Source organism: Cibotium barometz, chromosome 46 (assembly GCF_041138505.1).
Source record: "Cibotium barometz isolate CiBa-2024 chromosome 46, ASM4113850v1, whole genome shotgun sequence".
Taxonomy (NCBI): domain Eukaryota; kingdom Viridiplantae; phylum Streptophyta; class Polypodiopsida; order Cyatheales; family Cibotiaceae; genus Cibotium; species Cibotium barometz.
In genome coordinates, this window is record NC_141091.1 from 27745173 (window position 1) to 27770037 (window position 24865).

General features: G+C 38.9%; 2 protein-coding genes across 3 annotated transcripts; one reads left to right on the forward strand and one right to left on the reverse strand.

Annotated features, from left to right (window-relative positions):
* Positions 1-289: 289 nt before the first annotated feature.
* LOC147612085 (glycosylinositol phosphorylceramide mannosyl transferase 1-like) lies at positions 290-3515 on the reverse strand. Of its 2 annotated transcripts, none has more exons than XM_086783961.1 (6): positions 3290-3515; positions 2559-3133; positions 2048-2453; positions 1783-1952; positions 1610-1680; positions 290-1123 (listed from the first exon to the last, which is right to left on the reverse strand). In XM_086783961.1, the coding sequence occupies exons 2-6, from the start codon at positions 2726-2728 to the stop codon at positions 963-965; spliced, it is 978 nt and encodes a 325-aa protein (XP_086640087.1). In that variant the 5' UTR covers positions 2729-3133; positions 3290-3515; the 3' UTR covers positions 290-962. The 2 variants fall into 2 exon arrangements, with proteins under 2 accessions (XP_086640087.1, XP_086640088.1); XM_086783962.1 differs by having other exon boundaries at positions 2559-2778; positions 3290-3429.
* Positions 3516-23927: 20412 nt separating this feature from the next.
* Positions 23928-24470, forward strand: LOC147612086 (uncharacterized). Its single transcript, XM_086784264.1, has one exon. The coding sequence runs from the start codon at positions 23928-23930 to the stop codon at positions 24468-24470; it is 543 nt and encodes a 180-aa protein (XP_086640390.1).
* Positions 24471-24865: the final 395 nt, after the last annotated feature.

Below are 24865 nucleotides of genomic sequence, written 5' to 3' on the forward strand. Positions count from 1 at the left end.
AGGGTGAGAAGACATATTATTGTTGGCATAACACCAAAAGATCTTTTTATTGAGGAATCATCCAAAGAATAAAAAGACTTCTTCAAATGCAGTTATGACCTCTCAAAATAATAATAATGCTAAATGATTTTTGGAGCGAGAAAGAGAGAGAGAGAGAGAGCATTACTAGATTTAAGACATTTATCAAAACATTTACCAAATACCAAGCTCTAAATTTGAGAAGCCAGAATAAATTGGAATGCATGACAGCATTCATGCATAGAACGGTGACACGGAGGAAAGCTCGAGATTGTAAACACGGAATACAGTAGTAACTGTTAGACCACTATCTTGAAAATTAATTTTGTTGAAGTTGTTAATGAGATGATGATAAAAAACCCAAGATTCCAATTGCGATGACACATGCCTTTTTACATAAACTGAGTATGCACTCGAGGAAGATGGATGCCATCTAAACCTCATGTAATCTTTTAATCTTCAAAATTTTCTAGACATTTGTGTATTGCATCTTTCAGCAACATGAGCAAAGCCACTGCTAACCCTCCCACCATCATCCACAAACTGCTGCTGCCATTAGTTTGTCGCTCAGATACTTCTCTGCATCATATTATGATGAAAGCATGGACTAAGTAGAGCATGTGGTAGTAATAGCCTTTGTGCTTCCGTCTTCCATGCATCGTATGTCGAGATCTCAACTTGCATGGCACTTATCCATGGATTATGGATGTGCTTCGCAATGTTTTCACCTATCAGAAAAACCTGGTTGCCGAAATGTGAAGCCAAAAATTGTTCCAATGAACCACTCGCACATTTACAAATCCTTCCGACTATTTCTGATATTCTACTGAGATTTTGGTATAAGAAGGCACTGCAATGAAGCTCTGAATTCTTGTGTGCAGCCCGTAGCCTTTCCTCAAAAACTTAGTTACACCGAGAAAATCTTGTGCACAATCCAGAACTTGTCACCAAATCCACGTCGACCTTGCATCCATAGCCTTGAAGTTACTCGAAACAAGAGGCATGTGTCCATACATGTCCACAAATGCATTCAAGCAAGCTGTTCTATGCTTGCTGTGCCCCTTTAAACTGCTAATCCCAGTGGTGCCAATCTCAAAGGTCTTTCCTGAACACGGGTGAAAAAGTACCATTAATAAATGTAATAAAGTGCAATTGTGCTACTTCAAACAAAGTTCAAGTGCACATCTTGTTCATTCGAAGCCTTGCAATCAAGCTGAAATGGAGTGACTGGCACAATGCTGTGCACATACATCCTCCTTGTGCCTTCACACCCTAGGCCAAGTCTAACAAATGCATTACACCAGAAGTGACCCATTCTATATGGTGCATACAAGAGAATGTCATTCTTGAGTAGGCATCTGTGGTGCACATTAAAAGAGGGATGATTGGCATACGAACATGCTTGTCACCCTTGCCTCTTTACACCCTCACAGACCATCCCATACCCGATGTCCAAGAGCTCTAACAAGGGGTCATTGGTACGAGACCATACACACACATGATGCCAACTAACATGTCCATGTGCGACTCACTTGAACATTTTCTTGCATGTCAGCAAATCAGCGACAACAGCAACTGCAAAGATACTAACCTTTAACCCATATGGGAGCAGCCTTAGTAGCATTAGCAACAAGAAATGACATTGCAATATCTTCACAGTTCCTGCAAGAACACAAAGGAATCATCATTGAAGGAGTAATAATAAACATTGTTTATAATAGCAATTCAAAAGTAATCTTTGTATAAGATAGGCAAAGTGCTTACCTTTCCCTTGTCACAAAGTCCTTTATTTGGGCAGGCATGTGGTTGGTGTAGAGGTCAAGATATTTACTGTGAAAAAATGCACATTTTGACAGCACCATGCTGTATGTTCCAGTCCACCATACAGACCACCAGCCACCATACGTATAGTGCCGCTGCTTAGACTCATGTTTCTGAGCAGACAACCAGCAATTAGTAAAAAGGCCATGGAGCTATAGAGCTGCCATAAAACCCATAAAAACCCCTTGCTAGTATGAATGGTACACACCTCAGAATGAAGCCAATGCATTCGGGGCACAAAACCCACCATGCTGTCACGAGCACTTGACCATACATTAAATGCAAATGCCAAGGTGTCGCATGGAACAACGACATCATCATCCACGGAGAAGATTGCATGTGTTGCAAGGTCATCAAGGGGCCTGAATCTAGTGTTGAGATTGTCTTCATCATGCATGTCAATCTTCAGCTTGATGGTGTGAGTGGATTTTTTAGAGGCAGCTTTGACAGAAGACCGTAAATCAGTGAGAAGGGTGTCTGAAGGTGGGTCGGTCGACTCGCTCCATACAACTCTGATAGAGTCTATGTTAGGGCACAGAGAATAATGTTGGACTGATTTTTTCAATAAGTCCGGCCGTCTCCAAGTGTTGATTAGCACAGTGAAGTGCTCTTGCCTGCAAAAATAATCCAACACAGACATTGGTGTTAAAAAGTGCAAAAATTTCCATATCCTTGAAATACTTAGCAGCATGGACATGTTAAGTGCAACGAAGGCTTACCTGCCCCATTCCTGAGGATGATGGTGCCAACCCATGATGGACGATACCCGGCCTGCCAGCACAGAGAGGCCCAAAAGCACACTAAGAGCCATCAGAAATCGGATGCGGTTGCTGAAGAGCCACATCACATGCCGATAGCGCCAGCGGCTGGGCGCACCCTTCATCATCATGCTTGTTTTTTCTTCAGAGATAGGACGCCCTAAATACTGATCAATGGTTACTGCACACAATCTTGATCTTCTCAAATCTCCTTGCTAATTTAAATCTCCTAGCTAATATCTGCTAATCTTAATCTCCTTGCTATTATCTGCTACCACTGCATAAGATGGCAATGTCTTGTATACTGCATCTGCTATTGATATGCCAATCTTGGTATGGGGTTACTCTTTGCAGTTTCTGTCCTATACTAGAAAACCCAATTCCCTAAATTATACAAATATATGTAAGGATGTTTATCACTAAATAAAAGGTTCCTATTTTCGAGAATAACTATGTAAAAATATATATGTGTATGAATCTCTTGGAGATCCTGATGTCCGGTATATTTTTTTTTGAGAAATCCAATTTTCAGAGCCCTGTAAATGATGGAGAAGTGGGCTGGTCAATTAGTTAAGGGAAGCGGAGGCGATTCCGAAGCGCACACACTCTGTGTCTTTCCAAGCCCCTTTTGTGACTGCACAGGGGAAAAAAGAAGCCAAAAAACAAAAAGGCAGGAGGCCAGCAAGAAGTACCTGCTTTGCTTTTGGTCTCTTTTTCAAGGTGCGCTCTTCGCTGTGTGCTGTTTCTTCTCGGCTTTTGCAGGCGATAGAAAGAAAGCTGGGGTTTTCTATATAGAAATCATGCTGAGAGTGGGTTGGCGTTACACTGTCGATTGTGTATGGCTGTTTGCTGAAATGATTCTTCTGATGCAGGTATTTATATTGACCTAGGATTCCCCTTCACCGGGTCATCCCCGACGCCTCTCCCCTTTAATATACACCGGGTCAAATACGCGGCGATACCACCGATACATTGAATGTGTGTGTTGTCTATTCACACATGCACTCACACATACACGTGTGTTTGTATGTAAATACACACACTCTATGTGTGCAAATACACACTCACACACACACATGTGTGTCACACATACACACATACATATACATATACATGTGTTCGTCACACATACACACATGTATGTGTATGTCACACATACACATACATGTGTTTGTCACACATACACATGTATGTGTTTGTCACTCCATCACACCCCCTTCCTCCCACCACCCCATTAGCTTTGGACAAGGTCCATACATGTATGTGTATGGCCCACTCCATCACACCCCCTTCCTCCCACCACCCCATTGGCTTTGGACAAGGTCCATTCCTCTCTCAAGCCCCAACCCTAAGCTTAAACTCAATCATTAATTTGGAAGAGCTTAAGCTTGGGTCCCATAGATTCAAGGGTCATACCCTAGTCGCAATCGTAAATTAACTACCATCCCATAGATTCAAGCAGTCATACCCTAGTCTCAATTGTAAATTAACTACCATCGCATAGATTTAAGCAATCATACCCTACTCTCAATCATAAATTAACTACCATCCCATAGATTTATTCTTTCACATACATCCACATCCATTCTTTCACATACTCATTCACATCCATTCTTTACATACACATTCACATCCATTCTTCTCATACACATCCTTATCCATTCTTTCACATAGTCATTCACATCCATTCCTCACATACACATTCACATTCATTATCATCACATACATTCACTCACATCCTATATCATTCATTTACATTCTGATTCACATGACATCTCATCTCATCCATTCATTCACATTTATCTGATTCACATCGCATCTCATCACATCTATCCACCTCACATTCTCATCACCTCTATTCACATCACATCCATCCATTCATTCATTCCCATCTATCTGATCACATCACATCTCATCACATCTATCCACATCACTTTCTCATCACTTCTATTCATATCACATCCATCCATCCATTCATTCCCATCTATCTAATTCCCATCACATCTCATCACATCTATCCACATCACATTCTCATCACTTCTATTCGTATCACATCCATCCATCCATCCATTCACATCTATCTGATTCTCATCACATCTCATCACATCTATTCTCATCACATTCATTTAAACATAGAATTTAAGAGAATTCTAATTTTTGATATAAAGATTCTTTACGCATCTATTTGTGCATAAAATCAACTTCAGTGGGAATAACACTTTTAACAAAATCCTTTTACACATCTATTTATGCATAAATTCAATTTTAAGAAAAATAAAACTTTTAAAATAAAAATAAATCCTTTATGCATCTTTTTATGCATAAAATCAAATTTTAATGAAATTAAAATTTTGGAATCAAATTAAAATTTTATGCATCTTTTTATGCATAAAATCAAATTTTAATGAAATTAACACTTTTGGAATAAAAATAAATCCTTTATGCATATTTCGATGCATAAAATCAATTTTAATGAAAATAACACTTTTGAAATAAAAGTAAATCATTTATGCATCCACATTCATTTAAACATAGAATTTAAGAGAATTCTAATTTTTGATATAAAGATTCTTTACGCATCTATTTGTGCATAAAATCAACTTCAGTGGGGGGAATAACACTTTTAACAAAATCCTTTTATACATCTATTTATGCATAAATTCAATTTTAAGAAAAATAACACTTTTAAAATAAAAATAAATCCTTTATGCACCTTTCTATGCATAAAATCAAATTTTAATGAAATTAACACTTTTGGAATAAAAATAAATCCTTTATGCATCTTTCTATGCATAAAATCAAGTTTAATAAAAATAACACTTTTGGAATAAAAATAAATCATTTATGCATCTTTCTATGCATAAAATCAATTTTTAATGAAAATAACACTTTTGGAATAAAAATAAATCCTTTATGCATCTTTCTATGCATAAAATCAATTTTTAATGAAAATAACACTTTTGGAATAAAAATAAATCCTTTATGCATCTTTCTATGCATAAATTCAATTTTAATGAGAATAAAACTTTTGATATAAAAATAAATTCCTTTATGTATCTTTCTATGCATAAAATCAAAATAAATGAGAATAACTCTTTTGAAATAAAAATAAATTCCTTTATGCATCTTTCTATGCATAAAATCAATTTTAATGGGAATAACACTTTTGAAATAAAAATAATTCTTTTATGCATCTTTCTATGCATAAATTCAATTTTAATGGGGATAACACTTTTGAAATAAAAATAATTCTTTCATGCATCTTTCTATGCATAAATTCAATTTTAATGGAAATAACACTTTTGAAATAAAAAAATAATTCTTTTATGAATGCACAAACGGAAGGAAATACTCTTTTAGAATAACCTAATGATAAACTTTAGTTTCACAAAGTTTAAAAAAATTTTACCATAATCTCCTTTTTGTATGGCTGACCATTTCTCAATTTTAACATTCAATTTATGACTTGAATTAGTCTAATTTGAATTCTAATATCTCTAATCTACTCCATTTTTTAAAAATTAAGAGAGTAAACAATGAAAAGAGTTTAATCAATCATTTAATTAAACTTTCTAGGATTAAGAAGGGCTGAATTGTAAAGAAGAGAAGGGGGTGGCCTTTCCATCAAGGCATAGCATCAGATTTTAATTCAAACATTTTCAAAGCATAAAATTTAAGAAACCATAGATTTAAAATTCACAATAAGTAAGAATTAAGCTTACATGGAGTTTGTAAGCTTTCCTTTGGCTTGAGGGATTGAGGGTTCTACTTTTGTTTGCAGCAAGAGTGGCCACCAGTTCTTTTGGAGAGGATTTAGTAAAAAAACAATTGAATTATCAAGTGAATTCAATGTATTTGACTCTGGGGAGGAGTAGAGTAACAGTGCATAAACGCTATTAACCTTTTACAATGGGGGAGGCTTCTATTTATAGGAAAAAGTGAGCCTCTAACCAAGCAAACTGATTCTAGAATTTTCCAAATCAGTTTGGTCACTTTTTGACCATTTTTAGGTCAGTTTAGCTTACTTTTTGGATCTAGTTGAAATAGGAGAGAGGAGAGATGAAAATATCTCATTATTTGTGAGTTTAAAACTAATTCACAAATGTGAAATAGGTGCCTCCTTCATGAGGGGAATTTCCCACACTGAGGTGTCAAAAATGCATCATTTTCTCTAAATATCTCTTCTTTTTTTAACTAATAAACCTTGTCCTTAGTCAACTCTTCATCTTATGTGAGTATTTACTCATTTTTGGGAGATTTTTCTTTTATTCTTCAATTTATCTCCTCCCTAAATTAGGATTAATCTTATTGGTCCATAGGAAACTTAATCCAAAATTTTCAAAAAATCTGGACCCTCAGGCTAAGGTCCTTTTTACCTATTTTCAATTTATTCCAATTGCACACTGGAAAGTTCCTTTTGAATTTCTATTTTAGGGAAAATCATTTTAATAAGAAGGGATATTTTTCCATCCAAAGATATCTAGAAACTGAATTATCTCTCTCTAAAAAATTTTCTCTCTCTAGGCCAAAACAGATAGAAACAAGATCTGTTATTATTCTGAAAAGGGGATTGATTACAGGGAGAGAAACTGGACATCTTGAGGGGCTGGGGGAGGAATCTTACAACTCTTGGGGTACTCCACTCACCTTCTACCCTTACACCTAAATCTATGTAGCTTCTACAATTCTAGTAGTAGTGAGTTGGAGATCAATAACACCTAGAGCTGATGCTTACAAGAAGCTTTGAAACATCTATAGTAGCATAGAGATGATGTTGTATAACTAAAATTGCCTTGATTCTTGATAGTTCTTGCTTATCCTTTCCTCTCCCCAAAGCTCAATTGAAATGTTAAGCCTAACGGATGTAAATAATCCCAGATAAGGAGTCATATAGTGGTGGTCATAAGACAGATCTCTTATTGCCTCCATCAAGGCATAGAGAGCTCTCCCTTCACCCCTTTGGCAAAGGGGCATTCCAATGTGACAATGGAGCAAGGATGCGATAGACGAGCTACCACCCCCACATTGGGAAGTTGTAGTTGCGGCTTGAAGGCAACACGTAAACGACACATGCTTCAGCAAAGCTGAGGCAAGATCTTGACTTGAACATTAAGGGAGACTAGCCTAGGACTTAGCTTCGTTTTTTCGCCCTTTCCAAGCTATTAGGATTACTCAATATTTTTCAGTGTTGATTAGGAGTTTACACTCCAAAAAACATACAGTTTTAGAGCCATTAGATGTGTTTATTTGTGTGTTTGATTTTGATTTGAAGTTTATTTTGCATTAGGGCATTCTATTTTCATCTATTAGGAGGGAAAAACCCTAGTTCTTTAGTGATTTGCATGAAATTAGAGTTCATGAGGCTTAGATCTCATTGCTTTGATCCAAGGATTAGCTTAGGAATTGTGGAATCTAGTCCCAAAACATGAGCATTGGACTCCATTAGAGTGGGATTATCAAATTTTACTTATGCATTTCTTAAAAATTTTCTAATTTTTCATGTATTATTGGAATTGGTAGCTTAGAAGCATGCTAAACCATAAAAAAACATTTATAAAAATGTAGTTAGTTGTATCACAATCATAATTAAGATTAAGATCATTAATCACACCCCATCAAGCCTTAAAAATCAAATAAAAAACTAGGCCAAACCAAGTCTTGGGGTAGGGGACACGAGCATAGTCTTGCACAAAAAGACGTGAGTCTGCACACATGAGCCTATGGATGTGAGCTTGGACACTTGAGCCATGAGTCCTGACATGTGAACCTTTAAATGTGAGCCTAGAGATGTGAGTTTAGAGGTAGGTATACCTAATATTATATGGACCAATTATTACTACCATAAAGACTAGTATCACACCTACTCTATTCCTTGGAAGATTTTCTTATCACATAATCTATATCGGTGCCAATTTCTAAGAAAATTCTTGTCCTTCACAATTATTGGGAAATTAAAGTACACTTATTACCTGATAAGTGCACACCAACCTTGTCATAGGCCCAGTTCCTAGATTTTTGTGCCTCGCATAGGCTTATATTATACAAGGAAAGTACATGAGATGAGTTCATACAAAAAATCATGAGCCTATAAACATGAGTCTAGAGGCGTGAACCTACATACGTGAACCTAGACATATGAGCTTGCATATATGAACTTGTATACGTGAGTCTAGAGACGTGAACTTGGAGATGTAAATCTATAGACGTAGGCCTAGCAGCATAGCAAAGGAATATAAATCATGTCTAAGACCATTTTTAGACCTTCATAGAAACACCAAGGAACTTTGATGCAAACCCGATCTAGAGACGACGATACAGTTAACTGTAGCACATCAAACCACACTTCCTCAAACCCACCAAGCCTTTGATCCTTACAAACAACCATCACTAAGCATTATGGTGCACTATATAATTGGCGGGATGAGCATCAGGACCACCATATAGTAATGATTTACATGGGTGGATGGCAACCATTTAAGGATGGCTTGGCATGACAGGGTGTTATGCTCGGATCTTATAGCGTGATGCCTAGATATTGGGCTTTTGATGAACACGTCGGCCACATTGAGGTTTTATTGGGGTTAAATTGGAGTTGAAGAAGAGGATAGATACATGAAGGCTCATTAGAAGTACCTACAAGGTTGGGGGTTCTCCAGGGGACGGGTCACCATGGTCCCCCCCATCCAAAAATGTACCTGGAGGGTTAGTAGTAGGGATGGGGTTGGGGACAAGGTTAATTGTAGGCGCATGTGTTTGTGTGTGCCATGAGATGTGAGAAGTGTAAAAAGTGTGATGCCCATAGTGAAATATGCACGTGGTGTGCATGGAAAATGGGCGGAAGGTGTGCTCGTGTGGGTGCACTACTCCAACATAAGGACTTCTCCAACATAGCTACTTTCTTGGACTCCCAACATAAGGACTTCTCCGACACAACTACTTTCTTGGACTCTTTTTGCTACTTTCTTTGACATTTACTTGATGGCACTTTTCTTGAGGAGTCAAGATCAGTAGAGTATTTGTTGAGACATGGTAGCGGATTTTCTCATGGCTATGGCTATGCCCATAGCTATAATGGAGCTGGGCAGTCTCTGTGGCTCGAGGGATTTGGCGTTATCGAGCACTTGGGATAGAGGTAGGGTGGGTTGAATTATGGTGTGGTCAAAGACGAGGCCACCGAAAGTTTCCAAGTAATTTGGGGGAGTCCACAAGATGGGTCATATCGTGGGCCAGGTACACTGCCATGGTCCCCCCATCCACAAATTTACTTGGACATAGATGAGGATCATTATAGGTTTGAGAAAAAACAAACACTTATGTGTCTGTAACATGCAGAGCTCATGTATATTATTATTATAGGTGTGGCATGCATGGGCATTGGGAAAAAGGTAAGTCCTATAGAAGCTTTTGTCAGTGAAAGCTCCAACACTTTGCTTTCTTCGAAACTTATTTGTCCAATTTCTTTGACTCTTACGCTTGGAGATAGAAAATTGTTAGTTGATGTGTAATGTGGTTGCTGGCCAATAAGGCAGGTGTGCTTGAGGTTGGGTTGTCCTTGAGAATAGAAGAATTTAGGACACCTGGTCTAGTAGGGATATTGGTAAATTGCAAACTCGAACATGGCCGAATGGATCAAGGTGGTTCTTGAGCCCCTTTGTGAATAGTTGGTGGCTATTTGGCGATGTTGGTGGAAAGGGAAGCATTATAGAGTGCCAATAGCATGGGGGTGAAGTTTTGGAATGCTAGACATTGCTAATCTTGGGCATTCTACTTTGTTGTGAACTTTTGGGCATCTCTACCTTGCTTCAAGAGTAGCATAAATGGAGGCAAGTGTTGTGCTGTGGAGGGAGACACAAAGTGTGGTTACATGAATTACCACTTTTGTCAGGCATCTCTACCTTGCTTCAAGAGTAGCATAAATGGAGACAAGTGTTGTGCTTCAAAGCATAAATGGAGGCAAGTGTTGTGCTGTGGAGGGAGACACAAAGTGTGGTTACATGAATTACCACTTTTGTCAGCCTTCAATTGTGTTGATGGCTCTTCACCCCATTTAGGTGCTCTTCTTGATTCTCTTGTGAGTGGAGGTTTTCATGCACCCTCTCTCACCCTCTTTCTCTTTCTCTCCTCTTCTCTTTCTATTACACGCTTTCTCTCTCTGTCTCTCTTTTTCTCTCTCTTATTCTCGTTTTCACTTATTTTTGCTTGCTCTCTTTCTTATAGTATTATGATTATTAAAATAATAATATATTTGCGAGTTTTTTAAAATACATTTTTTCATCCAAGATTTTCTTTTTCAAGTGATGATGTGGTAATGTGAGCCTACGTGATGACGTGGTGATGTGATCCAAACTTATTTTTTTGGGTAATGATGTGGCAACATGAACCCTCGAGGGGTGCACTATATGGAAGCCCCTCCTACGACGTGCGTTCAAGGGGTATTTAAAAAACCCCTTATCTGTGAATTTTGAGCTAATAAAACTACCCCTTTTTCTTTATAGACTTACGGGTTTTTTTCCAAAGTACAATTAAAATACCCCTCTTGTAATTGTATTTCTGTAAATTTACCCAATATTTTGGATTAAAAAAACCCCACCTAATGATCGCACGTGGTAGACTTACATTTTTTGAGGTGCACCCCCCGAGCATGAACCTATGTGGCGATGTGAGACAAGTCCTTTTTTTTTCTCTCTCTAAGTTTGTGTGTGTAGAATTTTTATCCTAGGGAGGGGGTGTTTCAAATATTTAGGGGGAGAATTTTATAAGGAAGAAAAATCAAAAGGGTATAAGGAGGGGGAATTTATATGGGGAGGGTTGAGTGTGTATGCGTGTATATGTAGGTGCACATAAAAGTGAGTGTGGGTATGTGTACATGCTATGTGCTCATATAGGTACATGTGCATGTTCTTAACTTTTGATCATTTTTTAGTTTAGTTTTGGGTTTTAGTTTTTTTTTTAAAAATCATTCTCAGGTATATGTGCATTTATAATTAATAAGAAGTGCTACATTACATATGTACAATGGGGGTTTTAAGGTTTGCTAGCACGCCCAGTTGGCGAGTTGTTGTTCACAACGTGGTACACACATGTGTTTTGGGGTCATGTGGTGATGATCTTCTTGAGTCTTGGGGGTTTGCTCAATAGTGCCGCAAAAGTGTGTGCATGATTCTCTTTGGGGTTTGACACCATGGGCGGCTCTTCTTTGTTGACATGGCAATAGGGATGGGTAGGGCCACTGCGCATGGGTAAGGTGTTGCCTCTTGCTACTCAGAGTCCGTGAGCTCTTCCAAATTTTTTGAAGATGGTATTGACATGTCGGCACATGAGTTGGGGGGAAGCCACTACTCTCCATTCCTAGAGGCACTACTTAAGCTTTGGACTTAGAGGCATGGCTTTGGGTCTCCACACCCTTTTGGATTTGATGTTTGAGGGTGCATTTGCAAAGGTCCAGGGCATAGGTTTGGAGCTAATTGGGAACTTCACTTCAAAACAACCGACGATCATAGATTGGGAATTATTTATCGGCAAGTAATGGTTGTTTGCTGGTGAATGGTGCAAGGGAATGAGGTCCACATCTCTTAAGGTAACATGTTGTGGCTAGCCAAGGCAGGCCATGCAACTAGATGGTTTTTTTAGAGGGAACTCTAACTTAAGGTAAGCATGTTTCATCATTGATTTTGTTTTGAATACATTGAGCATAAACAACAAGGATGCGATTTTGGTACCGTTTGATAGGATTTTATGTGGCCCAAAGGGGTATGTTCAAAATGGAGGTGTCCACCCCAGCCCTAAGAGAAGAAAAAACAAATCGGGTATGGTTAGGAACTGTAGGAGGGAGGGGATTTGTTGCATGGTCATCTACGCATTAGTAAACTAGTCGTTTATTAACTACTATTGAGTGGAGGGAGGATTGTTGCATGGAGAATAGCCAACTAGGATAGGTAGAATAGTTGAGGTGTGCATGGAGATAGCAATTGCGTGAAGAGGAGAGAAGGAGAGAAAGCTCTATTGTGTGAGAGCTTTGTTTTCTTTGAAGAAGGGAGTGGCGAGAGAAGCGAGTTTTTATGTTGGGAAGTTTACTATGTAGCTTATTGGAAATCAGTTGGTTTATTATGCGAAGAAGGTGATGTGGGGATTGCTAGAGGAGGCTTAGATCTTTCCAAAACAAGGATTGTAGAGGTGATAGAGAGTTTTGTTTGGAAGGTGGTGTCCCAAAATCTTTGAAGTTGCATCACTTTTGGAACTTGGATTAGATCAAGGATTGCTTAAACAATTCCCAGTTGTATTGGATGGTTGATGTCTACAAGTTGTTGCTCTGCAGATCTTATTGTTATCATTGATCTTGATAGAGTCAAGAATTTAATCTTGGTTTCTGTTGATGAAAGATCCCTGTCCCCTCCGCGCAACGAATTCAGGGGTGCTAGCAGCGGAAGTAGCACTTCTTGCGCAGGGCAGAGCCTCTCACTCAGGGCCTCACCCACGGATATCCGGACAAGAGACAAATCCCTCTCGGAACCCGGAAAAACTTCCCTCGCCTAGAAGACATAGGCGATTCCTCCAGGATAATGTTATTCTAATGTAGTCAAGGTCATCACTAACCAAACTGATCCGTCTGAACCTATAAGTCTCATGGTCAGATCAAGGAAAAGACTTGGACTTGGATCATAGAGTCCAACACTTTTTTCCTCATCAAGAGGCACATCCGCCGTTGATTCTTTTCCATAGAACAAGGGTTATCCGGGATTTACTTCAACTATCATAACTTAACATAATTGAGTCTCATTTTAGGGATCCGTCAGTCTAGTCGCCTAACCCCATCTAATCCCATGGGTTAGCCAATCGCCCAACCACTGTAGTGATAGGATCCATTTAGAAATTTGGTTATGTTTTACCCCCCGGGTACCAGGGAAAAGAGTTCCCAGGCCCCCTAGCCAGCGCTTCAAGCAAACTTCAAGATAGTCACACCACTTACACACCTAATATGAAATTGCTTGTTTCACAGATTGAGCTGTCTTTAAAACAATCTTTTAATGAAACCATAGTATCACTGATCATAATCCTCCAAAATATCCAGCTTATCCAACTTATATTCTAATTTCTAATCATTCCTTCATCGATGTACCTATGGCATCCTTGGCAACCAGAACGCTCACCACCTATTCACTCAAGGGCCTTTTCAATAGTTCTTAGCTCATAGTTCCCGGAAATATATTCACTTAAGAAAATCCAGATGGACTCTCCATTGAAGATCAGCAAGATCAACCAACAGATCCATATAAAAGAGCCATGGACTCATCCATTGAGGACCAACAAGGACAATCAACCAGATCCATGCCCGAGTTCAGAAAACAACTCTAATTCTTTGTTCCATTTTCTTCCTCGACACACGTGTGGGTATCTTCGGCGACCCATAGCCCGAGCACCGTATGGTCAACACCCTCTAGGCTCCTTCATAGGTCACCTAGCGCTTCACTCATAGGCCGCTTCCATGGTCCCTCATCCACCGTACCAGAAGCTTACCATTTAAATCGAACCGAGGCTGTCAAGACCTCGACCGACCGTGCTACACGAGACGTCCTCCGTTGACTCTCCGTCAGCTATTGCAACTTTATCACTTAGGTCTTCACGACCTCATTCACACAAGATGGTCAAAATGCTTCCCGAGCATTCTTGACATAAAACAATCATTTAAAAACAGGTCATAAATATAGTTTCTAACGAACTCTCATCTTTCCACATTGTTCCACATCATTTCACATTGCTTATTCCACATCCAGTCATATGTATTCCCATCGTTTTCATCCATTCTCATCCAATGACATCATATTACATCTCATCACATCTATCCACATCTATCCACATCTCATCACATCTATCATCACATCTCATCCATTTACATCTACCCATACCCACATCACATCACATCACATCCATTCACATCACATCTCATCCATTCACATCACATCTCATCCATTCACATCCAGCTTATCAAGCCTAGAGTTTAGCTTTGAATTAAGAGACTATCATTGAGAAGCATACTTTTTCAAGGGATTTAGCCATAAAGATGGCTATTCTTTTAGAGAGAGAGATTTACTTAAAGAAAGCATTACAAAAAATAAGCATAAAGATTAACTTTCTCTTAATTAAGCATTAAGACTTTAAGGGAAAGCTTGATTTGAATTAAAACAATTATTTAGAAATCTTCTCAAGCTTGAGAGGGGTTGAGAAGAAGAAAGTCATTGAGATAAATTGGAAAAAACCATAAAATTTGATTTTACCTCCAAGTTTGGCTTGATTCTCTATTAGCAATGAAGCCCACGACCAATCAATTGGTCCACCAAGAGGAGAAGACCAACTCCAAGAGTTGTTGTAGAGAGAGAGAGAGCTCCAAGCTCCCAAGAGAGATGAAAATTTAAGGGATAGTAGAAAATATGATTATTTTGATATTATACTGGCATAGTATAGCTCCCATATATTTTTACAAATGAATGAGGGTCTATTTATAGGTGAAGGAGGGTATTAACCAAGTCCAACTGGGTTCTAGAATTTTCCATGTTCAGTTTGACTCAATTTGGACAAGATTTGGACCAGTTTGGCTCCCTTTTTTATTTGGTTTGATCCAGGAGAGAGGAGAGATAAAAAGATCACAATTTTTTTGAATTAAAAACCCTTCCACACATGTCAAATAGGCGCCTACCTCAAGAGTCTCCCTCTCCTTACCAAGGTGTCAAAAATGTATCATTATCCCAAAATATCTCATTTTTTTAGTAACATCTCATAATTTTCAACTAATAAACCTTGTACTCAGTCAACTCTTCATCTCATGTGAGTATTTACTCATTTTTGGGTATTTTCTTTTATTCTCTTGGATTTATCTCATCCCAACACTTGGATTAATCTAATTGGCCCATTGGAATCCAAAAATTTCTGAAAATGTAGACCCTCAGGCTAAGGTCTCTTATACACATTTTCAATTAATTCCAAATGCACATTGGAAAGTTCATTTTGAACTTTTGTTTCAGGGGAATCCATTTTAGACACTAGGAGGATTTTTATATCCAAAGATATCTCAATTTTGGGTTATCTCTCTCTAGGCCAAAACTAGGTAAAACAAGATCTTTCTCCTATTTCAGAGAGGGAAATAATTTCATGAACATAAGGGGAGGTTCTTATATCTTTACTCCTCAAAAGCTGGAGAGAGGAATCTTACAGTTGAGGATAATTGTGTGGGGTTCCCTAGATCTCTTGTTGTTTTTCTCTCTCATCTGTTAAATCTCCAACTCTCACGATTTGTTGAGAGTGGCATAGTTTTCTTTAAATTCAAAGAAGGTCAGGTTGTGTGGAAATTGAAGAGTTCTCTTGTTTGTTTTGGTTCTATTAATGTTGTTGGGATAGAATTCAATCGAAGGAAAATATGTGAATGAAGAGCTGACCTTGGTTGAGTCTGAGTTGGGTCAGTTAGCTTGTGTAAGAGTTAGCCTTAGTCAGTTATACATCAGAATAATCAGCAGGTGGTGTAGGGACCTTGATTTGACTTGTTTGAGTTGGGGGGAGGTGATCCTGAGTCTCAGCTGATGGTTGGAGGTCTGTAAGAGGTCATCTGTCTCACAACAGTCATTCAGAAGGCCTAGTGGTCTGATGGGTTTCTATGGCAGCAGCTGCTATGAGTCAACTATGTGATTATTAGGTGGGGTTCTAGCTTGGTTTAAGTGTTTTGAGGCTCTAGAGGTGCCAACTGATGCAGAGGAGAGGATACTTGCATCAGTTGTATCAACATAGTTGGTTGGTTAGGGATAGTCAATTTGGAGGCAGCTGGGTGCAAGTTGTAGTCAGGCAAAGAGCTTATTGTGTCAGCCAGTAGCCCAGCGCACGTATAGAATGCCAGTCCCTGAAGCCATTGAACTCAAGGAACAACTTAGGCAGCTGTTAGAACAAGGGATTGTAAGACCCAGTGTTTCACCTTGGGGAGCCCCAGTTCTCTTTCAGAAAAAGAAAGATGGAACGCTAAGACTCTGTGTGGATTACATAGGTCTCAATCAGCTGACAGTTAAGAATAAGTATCCTATCCCCCCCAGGATCGATGAGCTTCTGGACAGGCTAAGTGGAGCCTAGATCTTCAAATCAGGGTATTATCAGATCAGGATTAATGAGCAAGATATCTCGAAGACAGCCATCAATACTCGATATGGGCACTATGAATTTACAATCATGCCGTTTGGATTGACAAATGCCCCAGCTACATTCAATCGCCTAATGCAGGACATTCTCAGAGAATACTTGGATGATTTTGTTCTTGTTTTCTTTGATGATATTCTGATTTACTCATCAAAGAATGCAGCTGACCATGAAGCTCACGCCCGAAAAGTTCTTGAGATTCTAAGGATGCACCAACTCTTTGCTAAAAAGAGCAAATGCACTTTCTCTGTCGACCATGTTGAATACTTGGGCTTTTTGGTATCCAAAGACGGAATTTCTCTAGATTTCACAAAAGTCCAAGCAGTCATAGATTGGCCTAAACCAAAGATACCTGAATGGTTGGTATAGAATTTTTATACCTAAGTATGCTCTCATAGCTTTCCCCCTGACTAATCTTCTCAAGAAGAATACCCCGTTTCAATGGTCTGCCAGGTGTTAGAGCGCTTTTGATAAGCTGAAGACTGCCTTGGTAACCAATCCCGTTCTAAAATTGCATGATTTCTCTCTACCCTTTGAGGTAGTAATAACTGATGCCAGTTGTTTTGCCCTGTTGGGAGGTGCACTCATGTGCAGGAAGGTCATGTAGTGGCTTATGAATCCGGAAAACTCAGAACGCATGAGAGAAATTATGCTGTCCACGACCTGGAGCTACTTTCAGTAGTATATGCCCTAAAGTTGTGGAGACATTACCTACTACTGAGTCAAAGATTCACTTTGATGTGACAGATCATCAGAGCTTAAAGTGGATCTTCACTCAGAAGGATCTTAACATGTGCCAAAGAAGGTGGATGCAGACCCTGCAGGAATTTGATTTTAAAATCAAGTACCGCCTAGGCAAAGAAAATGTGGTAGCAAATGCCCTCAGGAGAGAAAAGCCTCCTTGCTTGCAATCACAGTGGTGTCAAATCCATTGATCAATGAAGCAAGAGAGATCATGCAGGATAGATTCTTTGGCCCTATTGCTACCCTACTTATGTAGGAAAGCAAAACTCCTCACGAGTTGAATCGAGTGCAAGGGTACAGCCTGGATGATGGAATTATGTATTACAATAGCAGGTTATGCATTCCCACTGATGAGGGAACTAAAAGTCAAATTCTGAATGAAGCCCATGATAGCCTTATTTGTAGGACATCCAGGTTTCATCAAAACCTACATGTTTGTAAAGAAAAGCTTCTTTTGGCCTGGTTTTATTATAAAAGTGTTATTTTCATTGAATTCAATTTCTATGCATGGAAAGATGCATAATGAAAATTTTTATTATAAAAGTGTTATTTTTATTAAATTTAATTTCTATGCATAAAAAGATGCATAAAGAAATTCTTTTTATTTTAAAAGAGTTATTCCTATTATTATTTTTTGCATGAATAGATGCAAAAAAAGATTTTTTCTTTTATGTAAAAGTGTTATTTCCATTAAAGTTGGATTTTATGCATAAATAGATGCATAAAGAAATTTTATATCAAAATTAGATTCTCTTTAATTCTATGTTTAATTTCCATGAATATTTGATAAATGAATAAGTAAATACTCTGAGAGAGAAATTTCTATCGTTTTATATCACTCGGATTGTAAAGAGAAAATTCAGGAAATCTATCGAAGTTGAAATATTTAGATAAATGATTAATTTATTCCTCATCAGAATTCATGATTAATTTAGAAATGGGTTAAGTAAATATTCAATTAAATAAAATTTAGTAAAATAGTAACTGAAATATCACCCTCTTTTTGAGAAAAATAGTAAAATATTCAATTAAATGAAATTCAATAAAATAGTAACTGAAATATCACCCCCTTTTTGAGAAAAATAGATCAGGAAGAAAAACCTTATCAGACTTGAACCCTGAATCAGACTATGACCAAGACCAAAAACTCTTTCGTCAAATTGGAGGAAAGACGATGTGACCAGTTCAGGAAAATACACTCAAATCTCCCACCAAACCTGAAACTAAGATAAGACCCTTCGAACTGATCTGAGGATCAAGGTTACGAAATTCGAGGAATTCTGTTTTGAAATTCAGTATTATGATCATGAAGTTTTGGGAATACTGATTTAAGATATACTCATTGTATTAAAAAGAAAATCAAACTGAAAACTTGCATAGAAACCCTGTTTTCTTAAAGGAATGTCTTACGCTAGAATGCTGCGGGAGAATTTGGTATATGTGTTTTTCTAAGGGAAGTTTGGTTACAACAACTGGTGGGGAGTGTTCAAAGGATAGCTCACGCGGCAAAGCCTGCCCGTGTCTTGACCAGCCTCGGTACGGTTAAAATGGTGCGCTTCTGATACGATTGATGAGGGCCCGACGAAGCGCCCCCCTTGAGTGAAGTGCCAGGACACCTAACGAGGATCCTGGAGGGTTCTGACCAGGCAATGCACAGACTCGCAGTGCCTAGGACACCCATGCGTAGGATCCTAGAGGGTTCTGACTAGGCAATGCATGGGCTCGCAGGCCTAGGACACTCATGCGTATGTCGTGGAAGATATTGTATGATGGACCAATGATTATTATATTCTGTTACTGGATCTCGGCTGACCGGTTGGTCTCAACGGAGAGTCCAGAGTGATACTGTTTTTTTTTAGAAATAAGGATTGGATGGAAATTTTGAGTTATGACATCTGTAATCAATAACTGTTTTATAAGTTAAAGTTTAAAGAGAAGTGTGTGCGTATCTGTATTCGAAAGCAAAAGTTAAGAAAGGCATTCAATTATGGGTGGGTGAGTAATTGTCTGGCTCTACCAATTCCAGTGGTTGGGCGGTGGCTAACCCATGGGCCGGATGGGGTTAGGCTGGAATTAGTAGAGTTTTAATATTGAAATTGATTAATAGGACTACGCTTAGAACTCGAGTAGTTAAATAAAAACCTGAAGACTTCTCAAATGAATAGATCAACGGCTGTGCCTGATTTAGTTAGGAAAAAAGCATTGATTTCTTCACGTTAAGTCTGTAATAGTTTTCCTTCTATCTGGTTTAATTTAGGTGAAGGTTAGTTTAGTCTCTTGACCCCGTTAGAAAATTCGTTAAGGAAATCAAAAAGGTGGAATCGTCCCTGTTTTTTGGGCAATGAAAATTTTCCCAGTTTCGGTTTCGGAATGACCACCAGATTAGTCTTGTATCCGGACATTCGAGGGCGAGGCCCCGAGTGGGAAACCCTGCCCACGCAAGAAGAAGCTACTTTCACTGCTAGCAATCGGGAATCCGGTGCGCAGAGGGGGCAGTGGGATCTCACAGCTGGTAGCAGAGCGCTGTTGTAAACTTATGAAACAGTAGTAGAAATGGCCTAAAATTTTAAAGTAAATGGGTAGAAGCATGTTAACGTGCACAAAAAATGCTGTCCTGGACAATGCTAGTTAGTAGTGCTTGTTAGCATACATTCGAGAGCCAAGAATATGTCCATTTTGAAATAAACTTTCCATAATTAATGTTAAATTTACTCGGCGCCAAATTCAAATGTAGCATCTTTTCAGTTACTGAAGTCATGGTGTAGTGGATGAGCGCTCTCTCTCTCTCTCTCTCTCTCTCTCTCTCTCTCTCTCTCTCTATCTATCTTTCTGTCTCTGTGTCTCTCTCTCTCGCTCGCTCTCTCGAGGTTCTCAATGATCTGTGTAAGCCAAGCTCTCTCTCTCTCTCTCTCTCTCTCTCTCTCTCTCTCTCTCTCTCTCTCTCTCTCTGTGATGCTTCTCAAATAGTCTCACCCTCTCCCTTTGCCTCGCATTCTCTCCGTGTAGCCCACTTCCTTCCCATCTCATAGAGTTATGGCGAACCATACCTTGCAATCTGATCTGGTAGGTTTACTTGCACGTTCAAGGGCAGCAGATGAAGGTAGCAGAAGGGATCCTTTACAGACAATGAATCCGAACTTGGAGGACCCAACTTGTACTGCCATTAGGGATTATGAGAGAAAAAGAAAGAGGAAACAACGAGAGAAGAAAAAACTTAAGTTCAGGTTCGAGAGCTTGCCTTTGAGGAGGAAAAGAAGAAGAAAATCTCGTCTGAGATTGTGGCACTCTTCAAGAGGAGGACTGAAGGAATTAGTACAGAAGACAAGCAAGAAATTTGGAATCTAGTATCTCATCATCCTGTCGTGCAAGCAGTGTGTCCAGAGGAGTCTACTATTCAAAGTGCAATCATGTGCAATGTTCGTAACACCTTGGCGCTTGTAAAGCAGCCAAGCTGTAATGAGGAGTTGTATTTGAAGCATACAACATTGTCGATGATGTTGAATTCAAAGGAGAACATGCAAATGTCAAAAGTCTCGAGACTCCTTAAAGTTCCGCGTCGATCCTTGTACAAGGCTAAATTGCGGGTGACATCGAATGTTGACGGTGGAATGTTTTCATTGGTTGCATGTCAAAAACATGCCCGTCGTAGCACAATCACAGATGAAATGAAAGAGCTGGTTTACACATTTTGGAGGGATGAGACACGTGTATCCCCTAACAAAAAAGATGTTTGTCGAAAGAGGATGGGGAGAAAAAATTACATAAAGCACCCTGTACACCTCCTTGAAGAACCTCAGGTAATTGATTTAACCAAAGCACCATTATTCGAGTACACTAAAAAGCATGTGAAACTTTACAGTTAGCATACTGGTTGTTATTTACACTGTGGTTGTTTATGGTTTATTCTAGCTAGAACATGCTATACTGTATATGCTAGTTCAAATCTTCAATATGTTGATCACCTTACAGAGTGTGTTATTTATCATATTAGTAATGCTAATTAGTATACAAGCCATACCTGGAGGCACACTGTAAATGCTAGTTAGCAGACTGTGTATGCTAGTTAGCATACTCTATGTGCTAATTAGCACACTCTACATGCTAGAACATGCTATACTGTATATGCTAGTTCAAATCTTCAATATGTTGATCACCTTACAGAGTGCGTTATTTATCATATTAGTAATGCTAATTAGTATACAAGCCATACCTGGAGGCACACTGTAAATGCTAGTTAGCAGACTGTGTATGCTAGTTAGCATACTCTATGTGCTAATTAGCACACTCTACATGCTAGTTAGTATACAAGCCATACCTGGAGGCACACTGTAAATGCTAGTTAGCAGACTGTGTATGCTAGTTAGCATACTCTATGTGCTGATTAGCACACTCTACATGCTAGTTAGCATGTAATAGTAAGCATGCTGTGAGTGCTAGTTCGCATATGGTAGGTGCTGATTAGCATACTGTAAGTGCTAGTTAGCATATTCTAAGTGCTAGTTAGCATATTCTAAGTGCTAGTTAGCATACTCAAGGTGCTAGTTAGCATAATGTAGGTGCATCTTAGCATACTATAAGTGCTAGTTAGCATATGATTAGTGATAGTTAGCACTCTGTATGTGCTTATTAGCATACTGTGAGTGCTAATTAGCATACTTTAAGTGCTGGTTAGCATACTGTAAGTGCTACTTAGCATACTGAATGTGCTAGTTAGCATAATGAATGTTCTTGTTAGCATACTGTTTGTGCTAGTTTAGCACTGTTTGTGCTAGTTAGCACACTGAATGTACCAATTAGCTAACTGAATGTGCTACTTAGCATACTGAATGTACCAATTAGCCTATTGAATGTGTTAGTTAGCATACTGTCAGTGCTAGTTAGCATTCTGCAAGTGCTAGTTAGCATACTGTGAGTGCTAGTTAACATACTGCACATGCATGGAAGCATACTGTAAGTGCTAGTTAGCATACTGTAAGTGTTGGTTACATACAGTATGCTTCCGTGCATGGCCTGTATACTAATTAGCATAACTAGCATAATAACCGCCTTCTAACTCTCATAATTGCAGGTTGAGCTCTTCTACAGATTCAAAGAAAAGCATCCAGATTGCAAAATAGGTATGAGAATGTTTGAGATGATGAAGCCATTTTTTGTACGGCGGCTGAAAGATAGATACACATGCTGGTGCGAATATCATGTGCAGATGTCCTTTTTAAAGGACATAGTTAACCATATGCGGTCTCAGTCATTCGGACTACATGGAGCCCAATGCAGATGTACATGCAGCGTTTGCGTTAGAGGTGATGAAACTAGCAGGGGTTGCATGGCTTTATGTCAAACTTTCAAAGGTGTCACACATCTATGGGAGTCAATTCTCTGCCCGAAGCAGATAGATGCTGGTTACCACAATAGTGAGTGTTTGATGGGCGAATGTAAGAAATGTGGTGTGAAAAAGCTAGAAACATGCTGCTTAGAGACACAAAGACCAGGTAAGAATATCTTTGTAAAATTGTTTGCATATGTGGAGGCAATAGATAAGCACGGAGACAAAAAAAAGAGAAAAGATCTTGTGACTAAAGAAATGCAGTGCTGGGAGTTTCTTCAACTCTTACAGACCAAGCTAAAGGTTTTTATCAAACATAACTATATCGCTCGATGGCAAGCACAACAGTTCAAGGATTGTATTCTTAGATTTCCTGACGATGTGGTTGTGTCGGTTGTAGACTTTGCAGAAAACTATGCATTCAAGGAGTAAAATGAGATTCAATCCATGCATTGGCACTCAAGTCAAGTAACTATTTTTGTGCACATAACATACTACCGTAGGGAAGGGGAAGTAGTCAAGAAAATCCACTTCTTCATATCAGATGACAAAGTGACACATTGTTTGTCCAACATTGTTTTATGCTGCATTGTGGCTAGTTACAGAGAGAAGGTGTCACTCCAAAACATCACTGGGTCTGGTCAGATGGTGTTGCCTCACAGTTTAAGGCTGCTAGGCCTTTCTATTTTGTTGCAAGGTATGCTGGACTGACAGGAATGGAGATGAGCTGGTTCTTCTTTGGAGATCAGGACATGGCAAAAGGGAGAGCATGACGGTGCAAGCGCAGTTGTTAAAAGATCATTGACAAATGAACAGCTGAAGCCTAATGGGGCCACTTTAAAGTGTGCTGTAGATGTGGTTGCCTATTGCCAAGCCAACCTATCAAAGGGAGCAGCTGCATCATATCCTCTAAAAGAAAGGGAATGTGCCCGTGTGTTTTGGGAGATCAAAGTAGGTGATGTAAACAGGGAGGTTAAATGGAATTGTGCCACGGTTGAGAAGTCTCGCACCTTGCATGCTTTTCGCGGTCACAACTGGCAGGATATGCAACTGCCATTGCCACAAGACCATTGGCATGCTTTTGTGATGCATGCATGAACCATAGTTGGAATCGCTGCACTAACAAATCTCATGTGCAGCCTTGGGATTATCACATTCTGATGCCATTGTCTGATGAAGTTGAGGATGAAGAAGACACTCCAACTGATGATGCCCTTGAAGGACAGATCATTGGATATGAAAAATTCGTGTATGAAGGCCACCATGATGCATTAAGTAGTGCTTTGTGTGTTGGTGACACTTTTGCAGTGAATCCGGATGCTACAACCAATGATGAGAATGTAGACTTTTACTTGGTAAAGTGCATTGCAGTAAAAGAAAAGGCAAAACAGGGTTACATTGATGAGTGGAACAATGTAATTGACAAAGGCTCTTATGTCGTGCAAGGACTGTATTACAAGCAAGTGGATGCATACACCTTCAAACTAGACTACAGTCAACCTGTTGTTCACATACTTTCAAATCTTGTACGTTGTATCAAGATACCCATGAAACACATGCAAAAGAGAAGGCAAATGTACACAATCACCCCCGAAGATTATGAAGCAATCTATAACAGCATGCCATTCGGTTTTTGACATGAGCATCATGGTCTTTTATTCTATTTTGTATCTTGTGTATGCTTACTACTACCACAGTATATGCTAATTGTGTACTAACAAGCTTCTATAACGTGTGTGCTAGCTAGCATAAAGCGTATGCTAACTAGCACACAGTGTATCCTAACTAGCATATAAAGTATGCTAACTAGTATATAGTATAGGCTAACTAGCATATACTGTATGCTAACTCGCACAGTATATGTTAACTGTATACTAACTACCTAATTTATATTGTGTGCTTACTAGCATATAGCGTATGCTAATTAGCAGCTTAATTAGATTGCTTTTTATGTATATCTCTCTCTCTCCCAAAAGAATAGTCATTCCTATGACTAATTCTTTAGCAAATGAATGCTTCTCATTAATAAATT

Excerpts from the sequence above, each read along its gene's own strand:
- LOC147612085 (XM_086783961.1), bottom strand. The coding sequence starts at position 2,728 with ATGATGATGAAGGGTGCGCCCAGCCGCTGGCGCTATCGGCATGTGATG. Across the intron at positions 2,454-2,558 it reads CATCCTCAGGAATGGGGCAG|GCAAGAGCACTTCACTGTGC; the intron begins GTAAGCCTTCGT and ends TTATTTTTGCAG. Across the intron at positions 1,681-1,782 it reads GACTTTGTGACAAGGGAAAG|GAACTGTGAAGATATTGCAA; the intron begins GTAAGCACTTTG and ends GTGTTCTTGCAG.
- LOC147612086 (XM_086784264.1), top strand. The coding sequence starts at position 23,928 with ATGAACCATAGTTGGAATCGCTGCACTAACAAATCTCATGTGCAGCCT.